This window comes from Zonotrichia albicollis, chromosome 2 (assembly GCF_047830755.1).
Source record: "Zonotrichia albicollis isolate bZonAlb1 chromosome 2, bZonAlb1.hap1, whole genome shotgun sequence".
Lineage (NCBI taxonomy): Eukaryota > Metazoa > Chordata > Aves > Passeriformes > Passerellidae > Zonotrichia > Zonotrichia albicollis.
In genome coordinates, this window is record NC_133820.1 from 11,677,577 (window position 1) to 11,703,843 (window position 26,267).

The 26,267-nt window shown below is 54.8% G+C and overlaps 1 protein-coding gene across 1 annotated transcript; it reads right to left on the minus strand.

Annotated features, from left to right (window-relative positions):
* Positions 1 to 675: 675 nt before the first annotated feature.
* Positions 676 to 2,327, minus strand: OLIG2 (oligodendrocyte transcription factor 2). Its single transcript, XM_074533263.1, has 2 exons — positions 2,169 to 2,327; positions 676 to 1,870 (listed from the first exon to the last, which is right to left on the minus strand). Exon 2 carries the CDS (start codon positions 1,831 to 1,833, stop codon positions 949 to 951), a length of 885 nt encoding a protein of 294 aa, XP_074389364.1. The 5' UTR covers positions 1,834 to 1,870; positions 2,169 to 2,327; the 3' UTR covers positions 676 to 948.
* Positions 2,328 to 26,267: the final 23,940 nt, after the last annotated feature.

A 26,267-nucleotide genomic window follows, 5' to 3' on the forward strand; every position in this document is an offset into this window, starting at 1 on the left:
AGTGGATCACTTTTTTCTTTTTTTTTTCTTTTCTTTTCTTTTTTTTTTTTTTTTTTTTTTTGCAACCAAACAAGTAATAAATATTATTTAGCAACTTTTTTTTTCTTTTTCTTTTTTGTTTGTTTTTTTGGTTTTTTTACAAAAATAAACAGATGATAAAATCTCTGCAAGGGGCAGCGATAAGAAAAGTTGTTATTTCAGAAACAAGCCCAAGTTCTCAGTATTGCAACACGGACAGCGTGAAAGTTCCTACACAGAAAGAGCATTAAAGAGTTCAAACTTTGTTAAAGGTGGCAGGAACGTAAAGAAAAACCGAAACAAACGTGTTATACGCTTAAAAGTAACACAACCCACCAAACCCCAAAACCCAAATGAAGGAAATCAAGGCAAACCGACCCCTTTTTCACTCATGAGGCTGACACAGAACAAGTGCACGGACGGGAAGCTCAGGCAGAGCGGACTGGCGTCGTTATCGGTCTATTTACAAACCCCGCACCGGAGGGAGAACCGGCGCCGCCCCGGGGGGAGCGGGGCAGACCCCGCAGTCCCGGAGCCCCCCGGGACGGGCAATCCGGGGGATGCGAGCCGGGGGCGGCTCGGAAGGCTCCGAGTGTAGAAACGGGACCGGGAAGGGGAGGGAAGGAGCGCAGGAACGAATAACCGAGCCAAAGCCCCTCCTCAGTTCTGGTTCCTCCGGTAGCGGCGAGCCCCGGCTCCGCCGCCCTCCCCCGCTCCGGAGTCCGCGGCAGCGTCGGGAAATTGAAATCACGGGAGGTGCGCCGGGTTTACCGTGCCGGGGGGTTCCCCCGCGTTCGGGGAGCTGGGCACGCCCGGGCCGGCTCCGTCCCCGTCCCCTCCCGCCGCCCCTCCGGCGGCCCCGGGAGCGGAGCGGGGCGGCCCCGCTGCCGTCTGTAGGTCCTGGCGGCGCCGGGGCGCGGCGGGAGGGACTCATTTGGTGTCGGTGGCCAGTCTGGGCAGGCTGGCCGTGCCCATGCCGGAGACGTGGTGGTGCGGCGGGGCCGACACCTGGCACATGCTGCAGGGGCACGGCATCCCGCCCCAGTGCTGGAAGCCGCTGCCCAGCGGGGCGGCGGCGGCGGCGGCGGCGGCCGAGGGCGACTTGAGGAGCCCGTGCGGGGGCCGGATGGAGCTGACGGCCGAGAGGCCGGAGCCGGGCAGGGAGGCGCTGGACACTGCGGCGGGGGGCAGGATGGGGTGGTGCACGGGGTGCGAGGCCGGGTGGCCCGGGTGGCCGGGCAGCGGCGCCGAGTGCGCGCCCATGCCGCCGGGGCAGGCGGCGGGGTGGAAGCCGGCGTGGTGGCCGCCGTAGATCTCGCTGACCAGGCGCTTCATCTCCTCCAGGGAGTTGGTGAGCATGAGGATGTAGTTGCGCGCCAGGAGCAGCGTGGCGATCTTGGAGAGCTTGCGCACAGACGGGCCGTGCGCGTAGGGCATCACCTCCCGCAGCCCGTCCATGGCGATGTTCAGGTCGTGCATCCGCTTGCGCTCCCGGCTGTTGATCTTCAGCCGCAGCTGCTGCAGCTCCGGCTCCGTCATCTGCTTCTTGTCCTTCTTGGAGGAGGAGGAGGAGGACGACGAGGAGGACGACGAGGAGGACTTGAAGCCCAGCTTGTCCACCACCACCACCCCCGCAGCGCTCATGGCGCTGCGCAGCTCGGCGCTCAGCTCCGGCGGCGAGTCGCTCTGCGTGGAGCTGGACACGGTGCCGCCCGTGAAGCCCCCGCTGCTGCCTTTATTCCTGGCCGTGAGGAAGAGGTCATCGGGCTCCGGGGAGGACGGGCGGCTGGAAACCAGGCTGGCGTCCGAGTCCATGGCCCGGCGGGCGGGGCGGCGGCGCGCACCGGGCAGCCTGCGGGGAGGGGAGAGAGCCCGAGGGCGGCCCCGCGTCAGCGCTCGCCGGGGCACCGCGCCCGCCCCGTCGGCACAGGAGCCACGGCCCCGGCGGGACCGGCCCCGCTGCCCGCCCTCGCCTCGCCGGGGGCCGCTCCCGCCCCGTCCCGTCCCGTCCCGTCCCGTCCCGTCCCTCCCGTGGCTCGGGGGCTCGGCTCCGCGCGGGGCCGCGGGCGCGGGGGGCACTCACTCGCTCACTCACTCGCTCGCTCACTCCTCACTCACTCGCTCGCTCACTCACTCACTCACTCACTCACCGTGGCGAGCGGCGCCGGGACGGGCGAGCACCGTGGCAGCAGCAGCGCGCACCTTGCGGCGGAGCCGCGGCCGCTTTATATCCGCGCCGGGGAGGAACGATGTCAGCGGCGGGAGGGCGGGGGGCTGCGCCAATCCGCGGCGGCGGCGGGGGCACGGCTGATGTCACCGGGGCCGCTCGGGCTCCGCGGGGCGGGGGGCGCCGGCCGGAGCGGCGCGGGGAGCCCGGCGGGGGGGGCGCGGCGGGGGGGAGGGACTTTTGTCAAATCCATAATAAAACGCAACAATGACAGCGCCGGGAACAGCTGTTGGGGGGGCGGGACGGGACGGGAACGGGGACGGAGACCGGGACGGGACCAAGCGGCCCCCGGCACGTCGGTGCTGCCCGGTGCCCGGCCCGTCCGCCGGCACGCAGCGGGCAGCGCTTCCCTGCCCGGTGCCCCCTCCTGCCCCGAGCCGCGGCGTTATTCCCCCGTCAAGCGGTGCAAGGAGAGGCGCAGAAAAGAGCGGTTTCGGCCTCTCCGTTCCCCACGAGCGAATCGCCCCGAGCATCCCACGGCTCCAGCCCCGCAGAGACCCGGAGAGTTCTTGGAGCGGCCGCGTAAATCTGCCCCAAAAAAGCCTTCGGCGAGAAGGGAGCGGGAGAGGGGAGAGAAAGAAAGAAAGAGTAAAAGACGTTAACAAACGAACAAAAAATGACCTTCCGAAATGCCTCCCTCCTTGCTGCGCCGCTCGCCCGGCTCCGGGAGTCCCCTGGCCCCGGCAGCTCCGTGCAACAGGGTCGGAGCTTCCTTGCACTGGGGTAAATCCCCCGGCCGCCCCCTCCCCGCCGCCCCCCCGGCCCCTTTGCCTTTGTTGTATTATTTTTACACCCGTGTGTTTCCCAGCTGGCCCGGCAAGCCTCAACCATCCGTTAAATATGTATTTAAAACGTTAAGAAGTGAAGCGTGGAAATGTGTTTGCCAACGGTTGCGGGGATGATCCGTAACAGGTCAATTAGGAAAATCTGTCCCCGCGACAGCCGGGCCCGCCGCCCGGCGTGTGTCCCTGTGTCCGTGTGTCCCGCTGCCGCCCACCGGGGGCCCGGGGCGGGCAGGGGGGACCCCCGAGGCTGGGGCTGAGCCCCGGGGGTGCGGAGCGGGACGGGAGCGGAGCTGGGCAAAGTTTGGGTTATTTTGTGGGGAGCGGCAGCCGCAGCCGGGCGCTGCCTTCTCCTGGCGGCTCCGAGAAAACAGGGCAACAGCGAGCACAACGAATTCAGCCCCGGAGCCGCTCCCGGCCCTCGGCAGCGCCCGGCAGGAGGGGGAACGGGCCCCGAGCAGGCCGGGAGGGGCGGCGGGTGTGGGCATCGCCCCCAGGACAGCGAGGAAAACGCCGCAGCTCTCGCCTGCTGCCCGCCAGGGCTCCGCAATTTCCCTTCCTAAGGGCTGGGACCTTTCCTTCTCCTAAGACGAAGCTGTCAAACGCATGGGGGTCCCGGATTCCCGCGGGGTCCGCCAGGCTCAGCCCCGGGAGTGGCGGAGCTCCAGCAGCGGGCCCGGCCCTGCAGCCCCCGCGGCCCGGGCAGGAACAGCCCGGGAGACCCCGGCGGCTGGAGAGGGGCCCTGGAGCTGAGCTGGGGGGCACCTGCCCGAGGGGGCAGCGGGGAACGGCGGGGAACAGCCCCCGGCCATGGCCCGGACAGCGGGGTGGACAGAGGGGACAGAGGGCAGGGATGGACAGAGGGCAGGGATGGACAGAGGGTGGGAGTGCCGGGGAGCAGCTGGAGCTCGGGGCCGCTGGCATCACCCTGGCATCACCCCGTCCTGAGGCCGTTCTGGCACTACCCTGGGGGCCCAGGAGGGAGAAATGGGCAGCGGGCTGGCTCCTTTTCCTTCATTTTTCTTCCTTTTTCCTTTCCCCTCCCCCTTCGCTTTCCTCTTTTCCTTCCCCTTCCCCTTCCTTTTCTCCTTTTCCTTTCTCTTTTCTCCTTTTCGTTCCCCCCTTTTAACTTTTTCTTTTTCCTTTTCTTCTCTTTTCCGTTTTTTCTCGTTTCTTTTTTTCCCCTTTTTTGTTTTTTGGGTTTTTTTTTTTTTGTTTTTGTTTTTGGTTTTTTTTTTCTCTCGTTTCTTTTTATTTTCCTCTCCCCCCTGCAGAGAGGAAACCCCTCTCCAAGCCCTCAGCAGAAATCTCGGGATCTGAGTCCCTGAGGGAGCAATGTCCTTGGTGACCACTGTCTGTCCGTCTGGACACGAGCTCTGTCCCGCCCGCAGCCCGCGGGGCCGGGATTGGGATCGGGATGGGAATCGGGAGCGGGATGGGGATGGGGAGCGGGAGCGGGATCGGGATCGGGATCGGGATGGGGATCGGGATGGGGATCGGGAGCGGGATGAGGATGGGGATCGGGATCGGGATGGGGAGAGGGATCGGGATGGGGAGAGGGAGCAGGAGCGGGATGGGGAGCGGGATCGGGATCGGGACCGGGAGCGGGACAGGGATCGGGATCGGGATCGGGACCGGGACCGGGACCGGGACCGGGCCCGCCCAGCGCTGCTCTGCGGTCCTTTCAGGGGGGTGCGAGGGAGAGGGGACGGTCCCTGCCGTGAGGTGACACATGAGATGTCGCACCTCCCCCTCGCGGAGCCGCCGCCGCCCCTCGCTGGCGCATCCCGGGAAGCGGCCCCGAGGGTTCCCAGAGGAGCCCTTCACCCGAACTTGATTTTGACACTAAAATGTGGAGCGGAGCCCATTTGCCGCCCTATGAATATGTATTATTTTTTTTAATAGCGTCTGTAGACAACTAAGGCATGAATGAAGGCAATCAGGGAACATGATGAAGTGATAACTTAATAAAAACCAGACTACTGCTCTCGTGCTGGAAATCGCTTGGAATGTCACGGGGTTATTCCTGCATGGGGATCATTGCCCGTGACCCCCCAGCCCCAGGGATGCCCTCGGCCCCGCTGGAGCTGCCCCGCTCGGGCCGGGAGGAACCCGAGGCACCCGAGGGACCGAGGCCGGGCTGGAAGAGGTTCGGGAAGTCAGACCTCTGGGAGTCAGAGCTGTCTGTGCCCATCTGCGCTCCAGAGGCTCGGGGAGCTCCCAGTTCAGACCGGGATCTAGGGGATCCTCCTCTGGGGTCACCCCAAACCCCTCCGGAGCGCAGAGCTGCGAGGAGAGGAGTGCAGGAGGGCAGATACCACAGACATCAGGGGGGTGAGGGCACAGTGACGGAGAGAGAAACTCCAGCAGTCAGGTCTGGCCCCTTTTCCTCGTTGTTTCCCTTTTTTCTTTGCATTAATTTCCTTCTGGCTGCGTCTCCATCAGGTACAGATGCATTTTGCAGTTCGGATTTGCAGGTGCAGCCCAGCCCTGGTGCAGCTCCACCTGCCCAATTAACACGTTTGATACCTGCGGGCTCCGGGAAGGAAACTCGCTTTCTCCGAGCGGGGCAGGCGCTGTTCCTCCCTCGGGGCTCTCCCTTTTTCCAGCGCCGCGTTTGTTTGTGTTCACACTCGCTCCGTGCAAGCGCTGCAGACACACGCGCCTTGCCAAAATCGCAGCATGCCTTCCCATTCAGGCAGAGACGGGAAAAGCTTCTCATCTTCACAGGAGTCACCCAGAGGGAAGCCTCAGAAATACCAGAGCTGATGTTTGTGATATCTGCAGGATTGAAAACATGCGGGAAATTGGCCATCTCCTGCTCTCATTCAGCGGGGAAAAAAACCTTTTCCATTTATAAACTTTTGACACTCAAGAGCCCGCTGTCAGCGAGAACACAATAATTAAATTGCTATTTGAAAGGCAGGCCGGATCCCGGGTCTGGTGTCTGTCAGGTTCAGATCCCTCCCAGGCAGGGCCATCACTGGAACCAGCCTCACACCCCGGGATTGACGGGAATGATTTGGGATGGTTCACCTGCACAGGAGAAGCTTTGGGCTGAGCTCTAGGTGGCCTTGCAGGGCCTGGAGGAGCCCCAGGAAAGCTGGAGAGAGACAATTGCCAGGGGATGCAGGGACAGCACCCAGGGAATGGCTTTAAGCTGAAGGAAGGCAGGGTTAAATGGGATCTTGGCAATGAGGAATTGTTCCCTGGCAGGGTGGGCAGGGCTAGGATGGAATTCCCAGAGCACTGGCAGCCATTCCCTGGGTGCTGTCCCTGCATCCTTGTCCCCAGTCCCTCTGCAGCTCTGCTGGAGCCCTTCAGGCCCTGCCAGGGGCTCTGAGCTCTCCCTGCAGCTTCTCCTCTCCAGGTGAGCACCCCCAGCTCTCCCAGCCTGGCTGCAGAGGGGCTCCAGCTCTTGGGGCATCCACAGCACCCCATGGACCCATTCTGTGCCTTTCTTTCCATGAAATGCAGCATAAGTTTCCAGTTCTCATTTAAGTTTCCTGATCAACGTTTTCAGAACCCTTTGTCACACTTGTGTCACTCTTATACTCCCCTTCTTCCCTTTTCCACTTCCCATGGCCTGAGTTTGTCTGGGAGCTCCTTAAAAATGAGCCAGCCCTGGCAAAGCTTTAGTGCTGAGATAACCCAAATCCGTGGGTGTGTTTTGCTTCCCTGCAAACACTCACTGGAAATCAGTTTTCCCTCAGGTTATCTCTTTTTCCTGTCCCTACCATCTGCTCATAAGGAAAACACCTCCAAACTCCTGAAGCTACAGGTGAGTGCAGCTGTCTGACCGAGCCCTGGGGGTTTGCTTGTTGTGGGAATGGTCCCTCAGCCAGAGGGGTTGGTGCCCTCAGGGAGGGTTTGATGGGGAGGGAACAGGGGTTGGGCTTGTGTGGAAACACTCCCCTGGCCATGGCTTTGCACTGCCAGCCTTGTGGGAGGTCCTTGGGCTGGAGAAGTTGGAACTGAAGAATGTCCTGAGCTGGAGGGACCCCCAGGGACCCCCCAGTGCCAGCCCTGCCCTGCCCAGAGCCCACCAAGCCCAGCCTGGGCATCCCTGGCAGCGCTGGCCAAAGGCTCCTGGAGCTGTGGCAGCCTCGGGGCCGTGCCCATTCCCTGGGCAGCCTGGGCAGTGCCAGCACCCTCTGGGCAAGAACCTTTCCCTGCTGTGCAGCCTGAGCTGGCCTGGCCCGGCCCCAGGCGCTCCCTGGCGCTGTCCCTGTCCCAGAGCAGAGCTCGGAGCTGTCCCTGCGCTGCCCCTCGGGAGGAGCTGCAGCCCCGGGGAGCTCTGAGCTCAGGCTGCTCCAGCCTGGGCTGCCCAGGGCACCTCGGGGCTCTCCTGACCCTGCCCCAGCTCCGTGCCCCTGCTCTGGGCCCTTTCCAGCAGCTTCTGATCTCTCATTGGCACAGCCAGAGCTGTCCCAGCACTGGGGGTGAGGCTGCCCCAGCCCAGAGCAGAGTGGGACAATCCCTCCCACCAGGTTGTCACAGATTTGTTTATGAATATGGAAAAAGCCCTCCCCAGAAGGCTGGAAAGCCAGAGTCTCTATCAGAGGTTTCCCGAGGTTTCTCCTTGGTGTTCTGGCAGTTTTGGGGGGCCAGAGTCGGGGCTGGCAGTGCCAGGGGAGCAGCCGAGGGAGGCCCTGGCAGTGAGCAGGCCCAGCCCTGGCAGTGAGCAGGCCCAGCCCTGGCATTAAGCAAACCCCAGCCCTGGCAGTGAGCAGGCCCAGCCCTGGCAGTGAACAAACCCAGCTTTAGCAGTGAACAGGCCCAGCCCTGGCAGTGAGCAGACCCAGCCCTGGCAGTGAGCAGGCCCCGGCCCTGGCAGTGAGCAGGCCCAGCCCTGGCAGTGAACAAACCCAGCCCTGGCAGTGAGCAGGCCCCGGCCCTGGCAGTGAGCAGGCCCAGCCCTGGCAGTGAGCAGGCCCAGCCCTGGCAGTGAACAAACCCAGCTTTAGCAGTGAACAGGCCCAGCCCTGGCAGTGAGCAGGCCCAGCTTTAGCAGTGAACAAACCCAGCCCTGGCAGTGAACAGACCCAGCCCTGGCAGTGAACCATCCCAGCCCCACCAGAGGACAGTCCCCGTCCCCAGCAGTCCCCCCGGCCGCCGTGTCAAAGGTTGCCGCAGTGTCCCCCCCGCCCTCGGGGTGCCTTTGTTCGGCTCGGTGGCCCCAGCAGATGGCCCAAAACCCGCACCCCGGCCGGCAAAGAGGGACCACATGTGACGAACCGTGGATGTCTCATTAGCACACGGGGCGGGGGGGCTGGGGAGGGGAGCAAGGATGAGAAAAAAAAGATAAAAAGAATACACAAAGACATTTACATATTTACATTGTTTCTCCCTCATTTCCAATTCTCCTTTCACTGGAGTGGCAGTGGGCTCGCTTTTCTCCTTCTGTTTGTGTGTTTACTTGTGCTAAATAGATTATGATAATCAGGCACATAAATGCATGCAACTGTTATTATGGCATTTTAATCACAGAGGTTTTCACTGGAAGCCTTCATTAGAATTCTCATAATCTCACTTGTTAGTGTAACAAACAGTAATAAATGCCAAGGAACTGGGATTAAGTCAGAGACATTCAGACATTAAAGGAGGAATATGGAAATGTTGTCAAATCTCCGCATTATTTATTGAAATGTCACACAAACAGTTCAGGTCTTTCAATATCTCTCTCATTAGAAGGAGAGGCTGCGCGGCCACCTGAAGGCAGCAATTACATTTTTAGGGCGTGCTGCAGCCATATGGCCCTGCTCGACTCTTCCCAACTTTCCCGGGCTGCTTTAAAGCCTGCGGTTCCTCAGCTCCACCCCGGAGCTGAATTTGGGTGAGGCTCAGGGGGGCTGGGTGTGCCAAGGGAAGGTGCCCAGAGCAGCTGGGGCTGCCCCTGCATCCCTGGCAGTGCCCAAGGCCAGGCTGGGCACTGGGGACAGTGGGAGGTGTCCCTGCCATGGCAGGGGTGGCACTGGGTGGGATTTGAGCTCCCTCCCACCCAAACCATTCTGGAATACCACGATTCCATGCAGGCGCCATCCGGCTTTCCTGTGCCTCTAGGATGTCTGCAGGGTGATGCCCACTGCACCCCTGGCTGGTCCTGGGGGCTCCTCCAGCCCAGCCAGGGTTGTCCCTGCCCTGGCCAGGATTGTCACCGTCCCTGGCCAGGTTTGTCACCGTCCCTGGCCTGGATTGTCCCCCCCTGCTCCTTCCAGCCCCTGGCAGGGGAGGGGATCCGGCAGCCCCAGGGATCTGCCCCCAGCGCTGCTCCTGTGCATGGGTGTGAGGAGGAGGAGGAGGAGGAGGAGGAGGAGGAGGAAGAGCGGGATGGAGCTTGGGCTTGGCTTTGCCACCGCCTTTTCAGCCCTGACCCCTCGGGGCAGCCCTTGCAGAGCTGCGGGAACGGGGAGTGCTGAGCTGGGCCGGGCTGGGCTGGGCTTGTCTGGGCTGAGCTGAGCTCCCGAACCGGACCGGGCTCTCCGGACCGGGCACTGCCGGCAGCGGAGCTCAGCCTCCGGAGCCGCTCTTTGCGGGCGGCTCGGCAAAGCCAGCCCAGCCCGCTCAGGCCGGGCCCAGCCCGCCCATGAATGTTCGTGAATGCTCGTGAATATTCCCGGAGCCCTCCCCAGCCTCCCGCCCCTCCCCGGGCCCTGGGGAGGGGGCTCGGGGCTGGCCCCCCACGGGAAGCGCTGGTGTTTCCACGGAGGTTTGGGTCCCCCCTCCTTCTCCTTTTTTTATAAGAACCAGGAGGAAAATTGAATATAAATCCCAGCCAGGCTCAGCTGGGCTGTCCCATTTCCCGCGTTTGGCTTGGCGTGGGGTGGACTCAGGGCCCTTGCAGGTGTGGGACAGGGAACAGGTGAATTTCCCTCTTTTTCTGCCTTCAGCCACGCAGTGAGAGTAAGTTTTGCAGGAAGAGGTAAAACCATCCCATAGCAAATCTTGCTGCCCCAAGGGAGGTTTAATCAAACCTGTCCTGGAAGGGAAGTTTCCCTTTCCAGAGAGAAGCCCCGTTTTAGAGGAGGCACCAGATCGTGCTTTATCAAATGAAACCCCACAGCAGCTCCTGTGCAGGCAGGAACTGCCCTTGGTGTGTGTGAGGGAGGCAAATCCACGTGGCACAAGGAAACAGCAAAACCAGAGGCGTTCTCCAGGGAGAGGTGCACTGGAAATGCTGCACACAGCAGGATTCCAAAGCTGGATCCAAACCCAGCTGGATCCAAACCCAGCAGGATTCAAAAACTGGATTCAGAGCCAGCAGGATCCACACCCAGCAGGATCCAAATCCAGGAGGATCCAAACCCAGCAGGATTTCCAGGCTGAATTCAGACCCAGCAGGATTCCCCGCGGGATCCAAACCCAGCAGGATTTCCAGCAGGATCCAAATCCAGCAGGATTCTCAAGCTGGATTCAAACCCAACAGGATCCAGACCCAGCAGGATTCTCAGACTGGATCCACACCCAGAAGAATCCAAACCCAGCACCCAGCAGGATTCCCAGGTTGGATTACCAGGCCCAGCAGGATCCACACCCAGCAGGATTCCCAGATGGATTCAGACCCAGCAGGATTCCCAGGCTGGATCCAAACCCAGTGGGATCCACACCCAGCAGGATTCCCAGCAGGATCCACACCCAGAAGAATCCAAACCCAGCAGATTCCCAGCAGGGTCCACACCCAGCAGGCAGACAAGGACTGACTCACATCCCAAGTTTGCATCCCTTGGATCTGCAGCTCCATCCTCTCTGCCTCCCTCCCCAAATGTTGGGATTGATGCTCCCGGGGGCCTCTCTGGCACCGCTTCACCCCTCTCATCCCCTTGCATCTGAGGGCTGATATTCCTGCAGCCACAGGAGTTTTTTAGGATTTTTCCAGGCTGTCCCTCTCTCCCCTTGCCCTGCCAAGGATCTGTTTGTGCCACCAGCCTCTGGCTGTGCGCCCCAGCTCAGTTCCAGGGGGATTCCGTGCTGGAATGTCCCCAATTCCCACCTGTAGGAATTTGCCTCTTGTTGATGGACAGACAAAACTCTCCTTTGCCCTTTTAAAAAGGAAATAAACCCACAAGTTCCTCTCTTTGATTAAATAAAAAAGGCATCTCACAGGACTTGAGGGACTTCACCTCAAAGTTAAGGATGGGTAATTGCACAGGAGGCAAAAAGTCCCACCTGGGCAATTTACTAGAAAAAGAACAAATAAACAATGGCTTTTGTGAGGTGTTTTACCAAAAGCAAAAAAAAAGCTTCTTGCACCTAAATCAGTTTTTTCTCTATAAAAAGTTTGTTATTTTGTCTTTTATGAAAACCTTTTGGTTTCCAACACTGCAACAAAAGCCATCCTGCTGGTTTTATGACTCCAAAAGTAGCTGAGCTATCTTAGGTGTGAAATAGACCTCCAAGAGCTTATCAGGCCTGGCTCAAAAAGACTCCTGTTTCTCCCACTGAATTCCCAGAGGATCCTTCCGAGCTGAGGAGCTCCAGAAGGATTTTCCTCTCTTGGCAGGGGTTTATGTGCCTGCTGTGAGGAAAAACCAGGGGGAGATTCCTCCCTTTTGGTGAGACTGTGGCAGAGTTTGATCTTTCAGGACAGGCTGCGTTTATTACTCGGGGTTCCCTGTGCTGTTTCCCCTGTGAGGATCGGCTGGAGCTGCTCTCCTGCCCGAGCATCCCTGACCCCTCCCCAGTGTGCCTGCGCTTCCAGGCACATCTGGAACAGCTGGAAGGCAATGGAAATGCCGGGAATAGCAAGGCTGCTTTTAAATCCCGCAGGGAGCCTCCTCCTGGCCCTGGCTGGGAGCGAGCTCCTGAGGCTGCCCCTGAGCTGAGCGACCTCCAAAACCACCTCAGAGGGGCTGCAGGGCTCCTTGCCTCTCGGGGGTCTCTGCTGCTCACAGTGGAAAGTTGGAAAATCTTTTTTCTTAGCTCCGTGCTCGAAGAAGGAGTCAGAGCTCTTCATTTCTCTTTCTCAAGGTTGTTTATTGTTCCTTATCTATAAACTTCTTTCTCCTGTGCAGCTGAGGTTCACTCAGCAAGGCAAGGCACTCTGCCTGCCCCCAGGGCAGTGTTATCTTTTTATACTAAAAATTATATTAAAAACTACTTGTCCAGTATTTACAATTCCTTCCCAATACTTATCACCTGTGTTAGACAGTGAGCTTCTACTCTAAACCAATCTAAAACTGCCACCATCACAGCAGAAGATGGAGGCCAAGAAGAAGAAGGAGAAAGGCTGGACATGCCCAGATCCCTCCATCTTGCCCCTTGAACCCCTTTCTAAAAACTCCAAAATCTATTTTTCACCCTGTGATAAATTCACTATCATTCTACTTAAACTGTTGTGGCTTGTAATTCTTCATATAAGGTTGGTAACTTGCTCCACGGGTCACAATCAAACCCACAGGGGCATCTTGGGCTCTGTGCCAGGGTCTCTGAGCCCTCTGGCAGGGTCTGGGCTGCTCAGGACAGACAGAGGGATGTGCTGGGTTCCAACACTTCCAGAACCTCAGCACGGCCAAGCTCTGCCCTTTGTGGCCACCTCAGTGTCGGGAGCCCGGCCTGGAGCTGGGGATGGAGCAGGGAAACCAGGAGGGCTTGGGAGGAGCCACAGGAGAGGCTCAGGCTGAGGGACTGAGAGGGGGAATTTGGGGAGGAATCGGAATCGTCAGAGAATCCCAGCCTGGTTTGGGCTGCAGAGAGAAAAACAAGCAGGGTGGGACTGCCTGGGCTGAAGCTGGGATGGGACAATGAACTGCAAGGTGCAAATGGAGCAGAACTGATCCCAGGGACAGAGCCCGTGCCCGGCCGTGCACTTTGGGGCCATTTTGGTTCATCTTGGGTGCAGCCCTGGCTGGGCTCTGGTGCTGCCCAAGGTGCATCCATGGAGGAAATCCTTTGAATAAATCCCTGCTTTATTCTGGAGCTCTGCCCAATCTCTGCTCTGGCTCAGCCTTCCCAAGCCCGGTTTTTCTGTAATTCTGGATTCCTGCAGCCCGGGGCTGGCTCCGCTGTTCTCCCTGCTGGAGAGCTCTCGCCTTTCCCTTTTTTCCCTGCCTCTCCCTCTCTGTTCCCGGTTTTCTTGGCCTTCCTGGGTGGTGCTGAAGTTGTGATGTCTTGAATACCAATAGTGAAGCTGAACATATGTGAACCTTTCCTAATCCTGCTAATCTTCCTTCAAAAACCTTTCTGAAAGTGGAGGCAACATCCAGATTTAAAAAAGAAGGGAAAAAAAGGGGGAAAAAAAAAGAAAAAGAAAAAGAAGAAAAAAAAAGCTCCTGAGCATTTTAATGACAAATAATCTTTGTACAGGGGGAGGGGGGCTCTGCCTCAGCTGGAGATGGAGCTTATGAACTACAGCAGGTAGAAATAACTGCTGTATTACCTCATGTAATCTCCGCTATTCAGGGTCAGATTAGGCCTGAATGCGAGCCCAAGGAGACTTCTCTTGTCAAGCGGGGACTTTGTCCCCAGCACGGCTATTAGGCGCTAATTAGTTGTGACACAGAATTACCCGCAGCACAATGGCCACCGCAGCCTTACAAGTCCTTTGAAAGGGCTCGGAGGAGCTCAATGGATGCTACTTTAATTTTCGGGTTCTGCTCGGAGGTGAGGATGGTTCCTTGCGCCGCTCCCTCCCGACCCAAGGGCGCTGGGACTTGCGGGATTCGGTTGGGTTCGGTTCGGCCGCTCCGGGCCGGCCACCGGGGCAGGAGGGAGGAGGTGGCAGCTCCTCCTTGGGTCCCATTGACACCTTAGTCCAGGGGACCTGTGACCGTGTTTGAGGGAAGAGACGAAGATCTGACTCCGTGTTTCAGAAGGCTTGATATATTATATTATATTATATTATATTATATTATATTATATTATATTATATTATATTATATTATATTATATTATATTATATTATATTATATTATATTATATTATATTATATTATATTATATTATATTATATTATATTATATTATATTATATTATATTATATTATATTATATTATGTATCTATCTAAAAGAATAGAAGAAAGGATTTCAAACTATCTCAAAGAATAGAAGAAAGCTAGACTTCTGATGAAATCCTAAGAATAGAAAAAGAAGGAATGAATAACAAAGGTTTGTGTCTTGGACAGAGAATCCAAGCCAGCTGGGCTGTGATTGGCCATTAATTAGAAACAACCACATGAGACCAATCCCAGATGCACCTGTTGCATCCCACAGCAGCAGATAACCATTGTTTATATTTTGATATTGAGGCCTCGCAGGTTCTCAGGAGAAAAAATCCTAAGGAAAGGATTTTCCATAAAAGATGTTTATCACAGGGACCCAATGGGATTGGTCACTGTCAAGCCAGGACCAGTTGGGGATGCCCTGTGAGGCTGAGCCAGGGCAGAGGGTGGGCAGAGCTCCAGAATAAAGCAGGGATTTATCCAAAGCATCTCCTCCATGGATGCACCTTGGGCAGCACCAGAGCCCAGCCAGGGCTGCACCCAAGATGAACCAAAATGGCCCCAAAATGCACGGCCGGGCACGGGCTCTGTCCCTGGGATCAGTTCTGCTCCATTTGCACCTTGCAGTTCATTGTCCCATTCCAGCTTCAGCCCAGGCAGTCCCACCCTGCTTGTTTTTCTGTGACCAATGGGCCATGCCCAGCCCTGCCAGGCACCCACAGGCTGAACCCAGGGAAATCCCATTCCCGCCTTGACGAGGTCTCTGGTGTCCAGATGACCCCGAGGTGTTGCAAAGTCTCTTTTACCCAGCCCCGAGACCGAAGAAGTCAGGATTCCTTGGCTCTGGTTCTCAAGGTTGTTTATTTTCTGTTATCTATCACATTCTTTCTCTGACCTGTGAGATCTGTCCAGCAGGTCAGTTTGTGGCACCCTGACCACCCTTGGGGTGGTGTTGGCTTTTTATACTAAAATCTACGTGTACTGTATTTACAATAACTTTCCAACACCTATCACCTATGTTAGACAGTCTGTCTCTCCTGAACCAATCCAAAAGTGCCACCATCACAGCAGGAAATGGAGGGCAAGAAGAAGGAGAAGAAAGACAGGACATGCCCAGATTTGTCCATCTTGCCTCCTGAACCCCCATTCTAAATCCCCAAAATTCTACTTTTTCACCCAGTGATAAATTCACTGTCATTCTACTCAAACTCTTGTGGCTTGTAACTCCTCACACAAGGTTGGGAATTGTTTCCATGGGCTAAAATCAAAGGCTCAGGTGTCTGTGACTGCATGCCAGGGTCTCTGAGCCCCCTGGCAGGGTCTGGAGCCATCCAGGGCAAAGGAATTTCTTGGGTTCTGACACCACCTCCCCAGTCCCACCCCACAGGCTGAGCCCCGGGGAAATCTCCTTCCCACCTCACCAGTCCCAGCACAGCTGCTTCCCCCATATGGGGACAGCCCTGAGCAAGGGGGAAACCCATCCCATCCCATCCCATCCCATCCCATCCCATCCCATCCCATCCCATCCCATCCCATCCCATCCCATCCCATCCCATCCCATCCCATCCCATCCCATCCCATCCCATCCCATTATCCCATCCCATCCCATCCCATCCCATCCCATTATCCCATCTCATCCCGGGGGTTTTAGTGCCCTGGTGGCACCTGAAGAGCTGGAGCAGCTTCTGGACCCACCTGGCCGTGCCCGTGGCGTCCCTGCTCCAGTTCAAGGCAGGAGCTGTGACCACACCTGAGGGCTGTGCCCAGTTCTGGTCCTGCAGGACAGACCTGGAGGGGCTGGAGCGTGTCCAGGGCAGGGAACAGAGCTGGGAAGGGACTGCAGAATCCCTGAGGAGCTGGAAGGGGCTGCAGAATCCCTGAGGGAGCTGGAAGGAGCTGCAGAATCCCTGAGGGAGCTGGAAGGGGCTGCAGAATCCCGGAGGGAGCTGGAAGGAGCTGCAGAATCCCTGAGGGAGCTGGAAGGGGCTGCAGAATCCCTGAGGAGCTGGAAGGGGCTGGGGCTGGAGCAAAGGAGGCTCAGGGGCCCTCGTGGCTCTGCACAAGGCCCTGCCAGGAGGGCACAGCCGGGGGGGTCGGGCTCTGCTCCCAGGGAACAGGGACAGGCTGGACATTGTCAATGAGGAATTGTTCCCTGGCAGGGTGGGCAGGTCCTGGATCCCTGGCAGTCCCAAGACCAGACTGGATTTTGGAGCACCTGGGTCTGTGGAAGGTGTCCCTGCCATGGAATGAGCTCTGGGGTCCCTCCCAGCCCAGCCCATTCTGGGGTTCTGGGGTTCCAGCCCTCACTTTTGTGCTGATCCCCCCAAAAGACAAGGACCTGAACCCTGCCAGGGCTCACACAGGGGCTCTGCTCTCCAAGATGACGAAATATTTTCCTTTTTCCATTAGGAATTATTTTCCATTTGAGTCCAGCACGGGTCCCTGTGCCTGCCCCAAATCTCCTGACTGCAGTGGGACCCAGCACCCCCAGCTCCTCTCCCCTGGTTCCTGCCCCTCTCCCCTGGTTCCTGCCCCTCTCCCCTGGTTCCTGCCCCTCTCCCTTGGTTCCTGCCCCTCTCCTCTGGTTCCTGCCCCTCTCCCTTTTTTCCTGCCACTCTCCCTTGGTTCCTGCCCCTCTCCCCTGGCTCCTGTCCCTCTCCCCTGACTCCTGCCCCTCTCCCTTGGTTCCTGCCCCTCTCCCCTGGTTCCTGCCCCTCTCCTTTGGTTCCTGCCCCTCTCCCCTGGCTCCTGCCCCTCTCCCCTGACTCCTGCCCCTCTCCCTTGGTTCCTGCCCCTCTCCCCTGACTCCTGCCCCTCCCCTTGGTTCCTGCCCCTCTCCCCTGGTTCCTGCCCCTCTCCTTTGGTTCCTGCCCCTCTCCCCTGGCTCCTGCCCCTCTCCCCTGACTCCTGCCCCTCTCCCTTGGTTCCTGCCCCTCTCCCCTGACTCCTGCCCCTCTCCCTTGGTTCCTGCCCCTCTCCCCTGGCTCCTGCCCCTCTCCCTTGGTTCCTGTCCCTCTCCACCCCGGGATTTCTCCCACTGGGCCCTCGGTGCTCTTTGCAGCAGGGAGACAAATTGGACCAGGCAGGGAAATGCAAACCAAAATTCCAGCGTTTATTACCCTTCCCTTGCTGCAGAGCACCTCCTTCCCAAAAATATTCCTGTGGGTTTCAAAGGGAAATGAAACCTCTTGAAAGGGAGAGGAACAAACCCAGCAATCTGCCTGGGCACTCAGCGCTGTAATTTGTTAATTTTTCCCCAGTAAATGAGTTAAAGTCAGCACCTTTGATGTAAGCATGTGGCAACGTGAGATTATTATTTTTCCTTAGGTACCATTTTCACAAAATAGCTGAACCTCAGTTTTAATTAGGAGTAGAGCTTTAATGTTTCTGTAGAGAGACAAAATGTGTTTTAGATATTTTGCGTTTTATTTATTTTTTTTATTTTTACTTTATTTTATTTTTACTTTAATTATTTTATTTTATTTTATTTCATTTCATTTCATTTCATTTCATTTCATTTCATTTCATTTTATATATAAAAAGTTATAATCCGTGTTCCCCTTTTCTAGCAGTTGGAAAGCCTTAGAATCAAACACCAATCATTTCTCAGGAGTTGGGGATCCTAATTCCTGTACTTTGTCACCCTTGGGGAAGGGCTGTGTCACCTCCAGAGACTGCAGAGTAAACCCTGTGAGATTTCCTTGTGCCTTACACCGAGGTGCTGTGTCCTGACTGTCAGTGCACACTCACAAGTTTTTCAGTAGCTAGCAGTAAGTATTCTTTAATATTCTTTATTATAGTACTCTTTATTTTATAGTGTAGTATTCTTTATTTTACTATAGTATTTTTAAAATTCTTTATAGTATAAATACAATATAGTATAATGTAATAGAATATAGATTTAATAAAGCAAGTGTTCAACATTCTGAAGCCTTAGAATCGAACACCAATCCCAGGAGTTGGGGGTCCTAATTCCTAATTCCTGTACTTTGTCACCCTTGGGGAAGGGCTGTGTCACCTCCAGAGACTGCAGAGTAAACCCTGTGAGATTTCCTCGTGCCTTACACCGAGGTGCAGCTCAGCTCTCCTGGGCTGTGGGGGCTGAAAACCCCTCAGGCCATGGGGGCTGTGGGGTTTCATCGCTAAAATTCACCATGGGCAGGGGCTGGAGGGATCCCCCAGCTCCCAGCCCCTCTTGGGGGCACGAACGTGGGCTTGGAGCTCGAGTGTCCCCTGTCCTTGTCCCCTGTCCTTGTCCCCTGCCCTTGTCCCCTGCCCCTCTCGGGTGCCTGGGGCAGGCTCAGCCCCCATCAGCAGGTGCTAAACACATCCAGGGTGCAGCCAGAATTGGTGGATCCACCCTCAAAGGTTAGGCTGATTTATTTTTGCTATAAAGCCATTTCTTCGGAGCGATCCGAAATTGATTTCAGGCTCGTTCCTGCTTGTCCCCATTTGGTTGTAATTTGGGATGTCAAGGAAATGGTGCTGAAAGCAGAGGATGGGCGGCTCTGAAAAGGGATTATCTGTCCCATCTGGGCAGAAGATGCTGCAGGGGGGAGGAGGAAGAGGAGAAATTTGGGCTGGATGTGCTTGCACATGTGCAGGGACAGGCAGGAGTGGCTTCCAAGGAAAAGGGAAATAAAAGAGAATTCTGAGTTCCCCGAAACCATCCCGTGAGTCAGGAGCATCCCTGGGCAGGGAGGGGAAAGCAGGCAGGACCTGCTGGGCTCTGCTTTGGAGTCAAACAAGGCCTTTTCTGAGGACCCAAAGGGAAAAACCAGAAAATAAAGAGGGAAAACAAAGGACAAGGAAGAGGGAAAATAAAGTGGGAAACAGGAAAAGACTTGGTGAATTTTAGTGTTCGCTGGAATGGGCAGTTGCAGGTTTCTCTTATTTTTCCTTCTTTCTTTCTTGGTTTCTGTGCCAACGGTAGAAAAATTTCTTGGTAGGAAATTTTTTCGGGAGTGAATATGGATCAAATTTCTCTCTCCTCACAGATGTCATTGTAGAATCTCTCCCACACAGAGTGACAGACACTTCAGCCTGGCCCGTGTCCCCCTGTGCATTTTGGACACTCTGTGCAGCTGGGGCAGCTTTGTCACCCGGGTTTGTCACACCTGGGAGCTGCCCTGTCCTTTGCAGTGCCTCCTAAAATGGGCATTTATTGCAAGCTGGGCACTAGGAGAGAATAATTCAAGGAAATGATAATATTTGCTTTCAAGGAAATGGTAATATTTGTTACAGCAGCTTGAGGAGCCCGCTGGGAGGCTCAGGTGGGGCTCACCTGGTGTGGTGTGGTGTGAGGGTCCCCAGGATGGGGTGAGAGATGAGAATTGGCTCCAAGACCTCAGAAGGCTGATAAAATATAATATGATACGATATGATACGATATGATACGATATGATATGATATGATATGATATGATATGATATAATATAATATAATATAATATAATATAATATAATATAATATAATACTATATTACACTATATTACACTATATTACACTATATTACACTATATTATACTATACTATAACACACTATAACGCATTATATTATAGTAAACCCCTTCCCTCTGAATTATTATAATTTTGCTCTTGGTTTATTGTTATCTTGGTTTGAAAAGCCAGGTGTCTGTAAGGAAGGCAGGAGCCTCCCCTGAAATGGAAAATGTAAACCTCTTCCCTCTGAATTATAATTTTGAAATCAAGGGGGTCTCAGGCAAAGATATGGGAATAGGAATAACAGTTCTTTATAATGATATAAAATGAAATGAAATAAAATGAAATGAAATGAAATGAAATGAAATGAAATGAAATGAAATAAAATAAAATAAAATAAAATAAAATAAAATAAAATAAAATAAAATAAAATAAAATAAAATAAAATAAAATAAAAATGCAGTAACACAAAGCATCACTGCCAGATTGAGACCATGCCCTGTCCCCTGTGTGTCAGGGTGGTGTCCCAGCCCCATCCATGGGGGCTCAGCCCTCCTGCAGTGCCAGCTGCGGCTCTGCTGCAGCAGGGATCCTGCACAAGGCGGGAGTTTTCCTCTGCAGCTCCAGGGCTGTTGGTTCCTTGAGCCCAAATCCTTGTGGGAGCATCACTGGGCACTGCCAGCACCAATTCCTCTGCCTTCCCTTTCCCACCTTGCCAGCCCCACAGGGAAAAGCTGGACAGGTTTTCCAGAAAAATCTGTTCCTTGGAATCCCCAGCAGTGGTGGCTCTTCCCTGGGGAACCTCAGCTCCATTCCCACTTCGGGGAGGAAATTCAGCTCCATTCCCACCTCAGGGGGGAAATTCAGATCCATTCCCACCTCAAGAAGGAATTTCAGCTCCATTCCCACCTCAAGGAGGAAATTCAGCTCCATTCCCACTTTAGGGTGGAAATTCAGCTCAATTCCTGCTTCAGGGAGGAAATTCAGCTCTGTTCCCATTTCAGGGAGGAAATTCAGCTCCATTCCCACCTCAAGAAGGAAATTCAGCTCCATTCCACTTTAGAGAGGAAATTCAGCTCCATTCCCACTTCAGGGAGGAAATTCAGCTCCATTCCCACCTCAAGGAGGAAATTCAGCTCCATTCCCACCTCAAGAAGGAAATTCAGCTCCATTCCACTTCAAGGAGGAAATTCAGCTCTGTTCCCACTTCAAGGAGGAAATTCAGCTCCATTCCCACCTCAAGAAGGAAATTCAGCTCTGTTCCCACTTCAAGGGGGAAATTCAGCTGCATTACCCTTTCTGAGAGGAAATTCAGCTCCATTCCCACCTAAGAGAGGAAATTCAGCTCAATTCCCACTTCAAGGAGGAACTCAGCTCCATTCCCACCTCAAGGAGGAAATCTGGGACCCTCTGGGCTTGTGTTTATTCCCGAGAAGGAGCTCAAACCCTCAGGCACCAGTTTGGCAGGGAGTTCATGCCAAAGGAGGATTTTCAAGGCTGCAGAGCCAGAGGAGAGATGGTCTTCCCAAAAAAGTTCCTCTGGCTTGGGTGACCCAAGGAAAGACCAAGCAAAACCTCCCAGAAGTTTTGTTAAAGGGTTGGAGCCTGTGTAAGTAAATGGGAAATAAAGAGAAAGTAAATGGACAGTAGATCTGAGCAATAATGGAAAATAAAGGGGTTGGCTGCTGGGAGGAGTTGTCTCTGTCTTGGCCTTGTATTTATCTTGGGAATATTGGAAATATTGTGTGTATTGGAAATATTGTGTGTATTGGGAATATTGTGTGTATTGGGAATGCTGTGTACATTGGGAACACTGTGTATATTGGGAATACTGGGAATATTGGGAATATTGTGTATATTGGGAATATCTGGAATATTGGGCATATTGAGATTATTCTGTACATTGGAAATACTGTGTATATTGGGAATATTGTGTAATTGGAAATATTGTGTATATTTGGAATATTGAGTATATTGGGAATACTGTGTATATTGGGAATATTGTGTACATTGGGAATACTATGTATATTGGGAATGTTGTGTATATTGGGAATATTGTGTATATTGGTAATGTTGAGTATATTGGGAATATTGTGTATATTGGGAATGTTGTGTACATTTGGAATATTGTGCATTCACCAAAAGGGATTTGTACCAAGGATGCTCAGCTTTAAATCTGGGTACAAAGAGAATTTTTGTGCATTCGTTTGTTTGTTTGTTTGTTTTGGGTTTTGGGAGGGTTTTTTTGGCTGGTTGGTTTTGGAGTTTTTTGTGGGTTTTGTGTTTTGTTTTTCTTTTTTTTATTTTGGTTTGGGGTTTTTTTTTGGTCCTTGAAAAATGAAAGAGTCCTGGTTGTGTCTTGTCAGGAAATAACTCACCTTTTTACCAATCCCTGCATAGCAAAACACGAAGTTTTTTTATAAAGCCACTTCTGGAAGTTTTTTAGTATTTAATACACCACGGAGTTGTTTTTTGCTGTTGTGTCAGCCCGTTAATGCTTCTGGCTGGGCTCTCGTGCCAGTGCACAAAATTTACAACTGGCCCAGCTTTTTTAAGGAAAGGAAATCATATTTTGGGTTCGGGGGGCTTTTTTGTGTTTTTTTTGTTTTTTGGGTTTTTGCAAGTGATGATAGGACTGGACAAAAAAGTGATGCTGAATTTCCGCCCCAAATTCTCCCCCTGGAGCCTGACCGTGCCTCTCCCAACGGGAGGAAAGCCTCCTTAATTTATTGGAGGGGTGCTCTTTGAGCTGGTGTTTTAGTGGGAATTTACAATGCGCCATGCCCTCGTATTCACCTTTCCCTCTCCTCAAGTAGGTGCACACAATGGGATTGTCTCGGCCGCAGAGGAAGGGATGCTTTTCCCCAGCAAGCGCCATTAATTGGGAAGCAGCAGACAACTGACAGGAGAGCGCGGGGTGTGATTATCAGCGCCGGGTGAGAGCCATTAACAAATGGAGAGTGTCATCTTCAGAGCACAAATATTTTCCCTGCCCATAATACCCTCTCGAGGGGACCTGAAGTGGGGCCGCATTGTCCGCCTGCTCCCAAGCCCACCGCCCATCTTTTTCCCTTTTTTTTTCTTTTTTTTTTTTTTTTTTTTTGCCACTGCTGGGTTTGGGAGCCGGAGCTGCCGGAGCTGCCGGCACTCGCGGGCCATTGTGAATCTGCCGTCGGACAAAGCATTCCCGGCCCTTCCTCGTGCCCCGGAGCCGCACGGACACCCCAAAACTGGGGATAGAACCCCCAGGGGGGCATCATCCAGAAGCGCTCTGAAATCTGGGGATAAAATCCCAGGGGATGAAATCCTGGGTATCCCCCAGAAACGCTCTGAAAAGTGGGGGATGAAATCCCGGGGGATAAAATCCCAGGCATCCCCCAGAAACACTCTGAAAGCTGGGGAATAAAATTCCAACCATCTCCCAGAAGTGCTCTGAAAGGTGGGGAATAAAATCCAGGGTATCCCTCAGATGCACACTGAAATCCCGGGAGATGAAATCCCGGGCATCCTCCAGGGGATGAAATCCCGGGGGATGGAATCCCAGGATAAAACCCCGGGCATCCTCCAGAAGTGCTCTGAAAACCAGGGGGTGAAATCCCGGGGAATAAAACCCTAGGGGAAGAAATTCCAGGGGATAAAATCCCGGGGGATGAAATCCCGGGCATCCCCCAGAAGTGCTTTGGAAACCGGGGGTAAAACCCTGGGTATCCCCCAGAAGCACTCTGAAATGCGGAGATAAAACCCCTGGCATCCTCCAGAAGGGCTTTGGAAGCCAGAGGATGAAATCCAGGGGAATGAAACCCTGGGGGATGAAACCACGGGCATCCCCCAGAAGCACTCTGAAATCTCGGGGAATGAAATCTCGAGGGATAAAATCCCGGGTACAAACCCCCGGGCATCCCCATGGGCCGCTGAGGATTCTCGGGTATAAACCCTCGGGCATCCCCATCAGCAACTGAGGATTTTTGGGTACAAACCCTCGGGCATCCCCATCAGCAACTGAGGATTTTTGGGTACAAACCCTCTGGCATCCCTATCCCGCCGAGGATTTTCGGGTACAAACCCCCGGGCATCCCCATCGGCCGCTGAGGATTTTTGGGTACAAACCCCCGGGCATCCCCATCAGCAACTGAGGATTTTTGGGTACAAACCCTCGGGCATCCCCAGCGGCCGCCGAGGATTTTTGGGTACAAACCCCCGGGCATCCCCATCAGCAACTGAGGATTTTTGGGTACAAACCCTCGGGCATCCCCATCGGCCGCCGAGGATTTTCGGGTACAAACCCTCGGGCATCCCCATCAGCAACTGAGGATTTTCGGGTACAAACCCTCGGGCATCCCCATCCCGCCGAGGATTTTCGGGTACAAACGCCCGGGCATCCCCATCCCGCCGAGGATTTTCGGGTACAAACCCTCGGGCATCCCCATTCCGCCGAGGATTTTCCCTCCGCGCCGCCCGCCCGGGGCCGCATCCCCTCGGTGCCGCAGCGCCGCTCTTTGCGGCCGGCCCGGCGGAACAGAGGATGGGTTTGTCGGCCTGAATCCCCGCGATTGTTCCACATCATCGGCCCATTGAGGCTCTCCCCTCCCCTGTTGTAAAACAGCGGCCCCGGCCCGGCGAACAGTGCGGGCTTTGTGCGGCCGCACGATACCACCCAGATTTTACCTCGGCCCTCGCCGATCCCGGGTTTTGTTCCCCCTCAAAAGAAAGCATTTGCTCGGGGGAGGGGAGGGGGTGTTCCTATTGCTTCCACTAACACGGAGGTTAAAGGAAAGATTGATGGGAGAAAGTTCACCTAGAAAACCAGGATAAATTTCTGGCTGGCCAAGGCCAGTTGTTTCATTGTGCGAGGGCCATGTTTTTTGTTAATTATCTCTCACTCTCGCCTTTTATCCAGGAAACTGGCAGCAAAGCGCGGAGAAAGGAACAGGATATAGAGGTCAGCGGGTCCCGTTTGGCCACCTAGGTATTCCATTGGGGATGGGGAGGGGAATGAGGAGCCGGGACGGGGGGAAGTGGGGACCAGCCAGCAATAACCGGGGGTAGCCCCGGGATTCACAGCCCAGAGTCCCACTGCTGTCTGCCAGCTAAAAAGGAGAGAGAAAAAAAAAAAAGAAACAAAACGGGGGGAAAAAAAAAGGAGGAAAATAGGAAAAAAATAAAAAGCAACACTGGAAAGGGACTTTTTCTTTCTTTCTTTCTTCTTAAAGGGAGGAAAGTTGCTTCAAACAAGCCCATGTTGTCAAGGAAATAAACCTTAGTGAGGGGAGGCATTAAACACACAGCTGCTGGACTTGGCCGGCCCGAGCCACTGGTGGCAGTGACAATGATTCTTGGTGGCAGCAAACCAGATCGAAACATAAATAGGGCTGCATGAAAGGAGAGGAAATGGAACAAAACAGTTCCTCGGGTACCACTGGCAGAGGAATAACATCAATTTCGATTAAAAAAGCAAAAGAATTCTCCTGTTTCCACACATTAGTAAAGGCATGCAAATTCATAACTGGCCAACAATGTACCTTTGAGATGCAGCTGCGCCCCACAAACGGGGCCTTTCTCCCCGCAGAGAAGCGGGGCTGTCTTGGGCAGAAAGAAAACAGCCATTGAAAGGAGCCACCAGGGTCCCCGGCAGCGGGAGGGGAGCGGGCAGAGGTGGGGGAACGTGTTGGCTTCGGCAGATGCAGGAGAGACGGGGCTGCCACGGAATGGAGCCCGCAGACCTGGGGGTGCCCAACGGCGGCGGCGGTGCCCGGGCAGGGCGGCTCTGGGCAGGCAGGGACAGACAGGGCACAGCCAGGGCACAGCAAGGGCACGGCCAGGCTGGGAATGGCCAAAAGCACAACCAGGGCACTGCCAGGGCACAGTCAGGACACAGCCAGGGCACAACCAGGACACAGCCAGGGCACAACCAGGGCACAACCAGGGCACAGTCAGGACACAGCCAGGGCACAACCAGGACACAGCCAGGGCACGGTCAGGGCATAGTCAGGGCACAGTCAGGGCACAGCCAGGGCACAGCCAGGGCACAGCACAGGCAGAGCCAGGGAATGGCCAGGGAATGGCCAGGAGCACAGCCAGGGATTGCCATGCCCAGGGACACAGTTGGTGATTGTCCTGCCCGTGGGCACAGCCAGGGCACAGCACAGGCAGGGGGACAGCACAACCAGGGCACAGTCAGGGATTGCCATGCCCAGGGGCACAGGGCAGCTCAGGGCAGGGCACACAGAGCCCCGGGTGCTGTCCCGGCCTCTCCAGGAGGGAGGGCTGCTCCTCTCTGCGGTGTTTCTGATAAAAACGAGAGCAGGCTCCCTGTGCTAAAGTGATTTCAGTGTTTATTACAATAAAAGAAAGGCCCAAAGTGGAGGGCCCGGGCCGAGAGGAGCGTTCCCTCAGGGATGTGCAAGGCCTGTCGTGGTGTCCCAGGGGAGCTGCATGGATTCCTTGGGTCAGAAGCCCCTTTTTATCCTGTTTTTTGTCCCTCTGGATTGGTTTCTGTTTGGATCCTTCATTTGCATGAAGGTTTTAGGCCTTGATTGGCCATTACAGCTCTGTCCAGGCTGGCTGTGGTGCACTTTACTGAGGTGTGTGATGGTACCTTGAGTACCTTATTTCCTATAACTGCCATTTTAACCCCTCGTACAATATAACAACCCAACTAACAGTACATGCTTAGCCATCTATCAACTATTTTACAGCAGTTTCTAACCTATTTTTACCATTTCAGGGGGCTAGGATGTGTCTAAGCCATCCTTCCCTGCTGGGGACACCTCAGGGAGCCACGGTGTCCCACCTGCAGTGACACCACCCCTGATTTATTGGAGAAATGAACAGCTCTGAGCCCATTTGTCTGGGATGGAATGGC